This window comes from Cyprinodon variegatus, unplaced genomic scaffold, assembly GCF_000732505.1.
Source record: "Cyprinodon variegatus isolate N-32 unplaced genomic scaffold, C_variegatus-1.0 Scaffold26, whole genome shotgun sequence".
Lineage (NCBI taxonomy): Eukaryota > Metazoa > Chordata > Actinopteri > Cyprinodontiformes > Cyprinodontidae > Cyprinodon > Cyprinodon variegatus.
In genome coordinates, this window is record NW_015150479.1 from 762,651 (window position 1) to 767,312 (window position 4,662).

Below are 4,662 nucleotides of genomic sequence, written 5' to 3' on the forward strand. Positions count from 1 at the left end.
GAAAGAAAGAAAGAAAGAAAAAACTAAGAAAGAAGCAAACTAACAAAAGAAAGAAGAGAGAGGAAAAGGCAGAGAGAATTTTTTTTTGTTTTTTACATACTTATCCCGGACTTGAAAAAACTGAAGGTCTAGCTATACAATAAAGCTTAGATATACCAACATTTTTACAGCTCTTGTTATACTTTTGCTTTCCCTTTTCTCCAGTCAAAAACAGAAAAAGAATACCTGGCCATCCCCAGGCTGGAGAACCCTGCTGGGACAATAAGGACATCAAGGCGGGGAAACGGATGCACCCCTAATATAGCATGGGCTGCAGCCAAACATCGGGGCAGCAGCTTGAGGACTCCCATCTACAAAGGATACAAAATTAGGTTAAGTAAAACAAGAAGAAAAAGAAATAATAAAATAAAACTAATTCAATAACTAATCAATACATTTTATACACATAAGTAATCCATCTAGCACTTAATTGCTATGCTTAGCTCTTTTTTCAGAATATACATAGACTTCTTAAGAACATTATTGCAAGTTAACTCTACTGAAATGAGTACATTCTACAATACAAAGATTCCAATTAATGTTTAAATGACAAGATGAAAGTATAAAACCAATAGCAGTTTGATATAAACATTAACTAACGATAATTGTTGCAAATCTTTAAAAGCCTAATTAGTTAAGTCTCAGAGCCTAGTTGTCAGAACCCCACCTGGGCCTTCTGGAGCAGGCAGACAGGGCTAAATACACGGTGTGGAACCACCCGCTGGGACCAAGCCGACCGTTCAGTAAACCGACAAGGGTAGTCACCATGGGAACAAGAGATGCTGTCATCCACCACCCCTGAATAATCAGTCAAAGATAGTTCCTCATCCCCAAGAGAAGAACGACAGCATAAAGAATCTGCAGTGGTGGCCTCACCTCTGCTGGAATAGATAAAAAATAAAATAAAAAAAATTTCAATTTAAAAATTATAATAATTTACTTTATTTTCTTATTTTAGTAAAATAGTAAAAGTAAGTAGTGTAAACTAATTCTGAAGTGATGAGACCCCCGTGGCACAGTGTGGAGTTTCTATTCAAAATAGAAAAGGAAGCAAATGCATCAGAGAAAAAACATAAAAAACTTTTAAATTTAATCAATTTCAATTCACTCAATTCAATGCAATTTAATCAGGACAAAATTGACATATTTTTTTATAAAATATAAAATGTATAAAATGCTGGTTGGGCCTTTACCATCTCAAGCCAAAAGTATTAGGAGCCATTGTGGGAGGTCCAAAGAGCCATCTGTGGTTCAATAGCTCCAGAGAGCAGACCCCTGATCTACACCCTTACATTGTCGTTGTATGTTTGGTGTGGCTGCCATAGTCTCAAGTTTCTTTCAGCCTAGAACAGGACCTCTTCATTGTTCTCCTATATTTAACTCCATCAATCTCCTCATCAACCCAGGCCAGATTCTTTGTTCTTATTGAAGACAAGCTTCCCCACAGAATAATTCATCTGCCACCATATTTTTCCCGACACACACACATTTTCATCTCACTATATGTAGTGAGGACCATGTGTAGACTCCCATTAACTTTAATTGTTTTCAGTCATTTTCAACCCTTTTTATGACCTAACTCTTGCAATAACCCTTAACCTAACCATTGCCAGTGCATACCTAACCCTAAGCCCTTAATTCAACTCAAGACTTGGCATTAAATCGAATCGTTAGCAAAATGGGTCATGATAACCGGGAAAATGTCCTCACTTTACAAAAATCCTCTGCAATTGGACAGTGATATCATCAAAATGATTCTAACTCTGATACCCTGACAGGAGCGTTCTGTATGGCTTGCTGTAAAAAAAGGCCAAGAAGTTTAACGCCGGTCTTATCCGAACAGGCCCTTACTACTGCATTTTTACTGTGCCACTTACATGGGTTGTGGTGCCTTGTAAACAGGATTTCTTGCGTAGTTGTATCGATTTTGTTTTTTATACTTTAATAAAGGCTTCTTAGACTTTGGACTTTCTTTTTTTTTTTTTTTTTTTTTCTTATAGGCATTATTTGAGAAGAACAATGACTGACAGTAGTCTTGTCAACTTATTTTTCCAAATCAGTTGTGGATCAGGTCCTCTAGAGCTGATTCTATGATTAATGTTTTCCTTGGGGGGCCTGCTGGTTCAGGTGGACTTCCATGTCATGGTAGTTGTGCCATGCAGCTAGTCCATCCCTGGCTGATGGGCTGCTCAATTAAGCTCTTACACTCCCACAGTGTGTTTTTCCCACTGCAAAGCCTCACTATAGGACTGGTATGTTCCCTTGTCTTCATGCCTAAGCTCTAGCACTTTATGGGACAACAGCACTGATACCAAGATTAAAATTACACAGAAATAACTATTACTAACTATTACAACTTCAGGAGGCAAATGATTGGACTGGATTATATTCAGCAATTTCTCATAATTACCTGTACTGTGCCCTTATGGACCATTTTGGGTTGGTCTGTTGGATAAAATCCAAACAGAATGTATTAAGCTTTGTGGTGGTAAATTGACAAAATGCGGAAAGTTTTATGGGTATGAATACTTTTGCAAGAAGCTGTAAATTATACAGCTTGTCATAAAGTCAAACCGCAAATATGTCAAAATATTTCAGTGTTGACGTGCAATCTGATCCAATATCCAGCACTTACTCCATCCTCGTCCTCAGAAACTTTCCATAAGTGCCGAGTAACAGCCAAGTTTCCTTCCAGCCATTCAGTGAGTATAAAGATATCCCTTGTAGAGTAGCTGGAGAGTCACAGAGCTATGGCTACATTTTTACTGAAGGAAAAACCATGAATAGAGGGGGAGGATTACTGGAAACCACTGGCAGACCTGCCAGCCAGCAGAGAGGGAAACACTGGCCCAACCCTGCCCAACAGGAACTGGGCCCGTCTATTGCCCCAACCTATACTTTATTTCCTGTACTGCTATTAAAAATTATGATGGCTATAGATGTTTCTTTCCAAAGATAATTTCCCCTCGCCAGCAAATGCAACAAACTGCAGTGCTAGCTTTAAACAATCTCACATAAAAAGTCAATTATGTACTGAAAACTATCCATCACTTTAACTTCAATTGAGTCACGTATGGTCTGGGGGAGAGGAAAGTTTAAACAAGAAATGTTGAAGGGCCAGACTTGGGTTAACAGCAGTCTTGAGTAGAGGAGGTCCTACAACAAAAAAAGAAGTCAGTGAAGTCATTAAATTACCTGCCAGGCTGAAGTGGAGAGCCCCTCTCTATTTGGGGAAGTCCTGACACAGGTTCAGCATTGGGGCTGCAGCAGTCTGCCCCATATTCCACCTCTTTTTCTGGGGCTGAAGGACTTTCTGCAGGGACCTCACACCAGTGTCCCACAGCCAAAGTAAAAGTGGATGCAGGCATGGGCATTGTCACATAATAGTTCCAGAGAAGGAAATCTAAAGTAGGTACAAATAATGAAAATGTCAAAGGGTAAAAAGTAACTTTTTATACATAAATGCAAATAAAGAATTAATTTATAATTTTAAGAAACATCCTTAGGTAATAGAAGTGTTAGATAAATTACTTTCATTAGACTCTGTTTGCAATCATCTACAATCATTCCGATAATTAATAACATGCATTCAGAGTAAATGGACCAAAAGTTTGCTTTGTTATAACTTAAAAAACTGGACTGCTCTTTTAAAAAAATATATGTTTTTTTTGTCATGGGTATTACGTGCCGCTTTAAAATTTTGGATCGTAATGTGGTGATGGATTTATTATATCCTTTTCTTAAAAAAAAAAAAACAGCCAGTAAAATGAAATGTGAGTTATTATGCTTTTAAAAATAGTTTTATCAACTTCTTTGAGAACAAAAATCAAACTGGCATTAAAATTGACTTTGATTGTGTCCCTTATCTCCAATATTGTCAGAGCTAAGAAAACAATAATTTATTTTTTCAGTAATTAAACCCACAGAGCTCTCTCCTCCTTGTCGGGGAGAAATGATTCTTAACACAATGCCATTGTGAAGGCTAAAAAAAAAAAAAAAACATATGCAAACAGAATATTCAGAGGTATCAGACAAAGGGTTCTTTGCTGCAACTTCACACTGAACCAAAAATGTAAGCTTCAAGTGACTTTACTGTTTTACTAGACACTCCTTTAGGAAAGGTAAGGAAATAAACAAAACCCATTACTTTCAGTAATGACCCAAAACTGAATGCATGGCCATTAATGTCCATCCGTAGACAAAAGAAACCTGCAAGTGTTGGAAATTCACCTAAAGACATAAAACATTAAAATGAAAGGATCTCCCAGATTAGTGAAACTAGTTAGATAACACAAGCCAGCATGTTCCAAAGGAATGGGCATATAAAGAGACCTGCTAAAGTATTCTAACCCTTTAATGCAATAGCCAACGTGATGGTATGGTCTGTGAAGCTGGATCAGATTGGATGGAAATCATTGGTCAATATCAAGTACCTACCCTTTCCACAGATTCTACATTTGAGTTAGGACAGCACTTCAGTTGGGAATTTAACTAAAACAAATTTGCTTTGATTAAAACTATCCCCTTGTTCCTTTGGCAAGCGATTATATATTGTAGGGTGACCAAACGTCCGTATTTACCGGGACATATCCGTATTTCACGTCCTGTCCCGGGCGTCCCGGG

General features: G+C 37.7%; 1 protein-coding gene across 5 annotated transcripts in view; it reads right to left on the bottom strand.

Annotated features, from left to right (window-relative positions):
- The window catches only part of LOC107098244 (chromosome unknown open reading frame, human C9orf3), a 121,664-nt gene that overhangs the window by 111,793 nt on the left and 5,209 nt on the right, over positions 1–4,662 (bottom strand). For 3 of the 5 annotated variants that reach the window (XM_015395819.1, XM_015395794.1, XM_015395785.1), the window contains exons 4-6: positions 3,235–3,442; positions 707–920; positions 226–350 (exon numbers count right to left, since the gene is read on the bottom strand). In XM_015395819.1, coding sequence (XP_015251305.1) covers positions 226–350; positions 707–920; positions 3,235–3,442 — 547 coding nt within the window. The remainder of the gene's footprint in view (positions 1–225; positions 351–706; positions 921–3,234; positions 3,443–4,662) is intronic. The other 2 variants (XM_015395811.1, XM_015395801.1) reach the window with 2 other exon arrangements.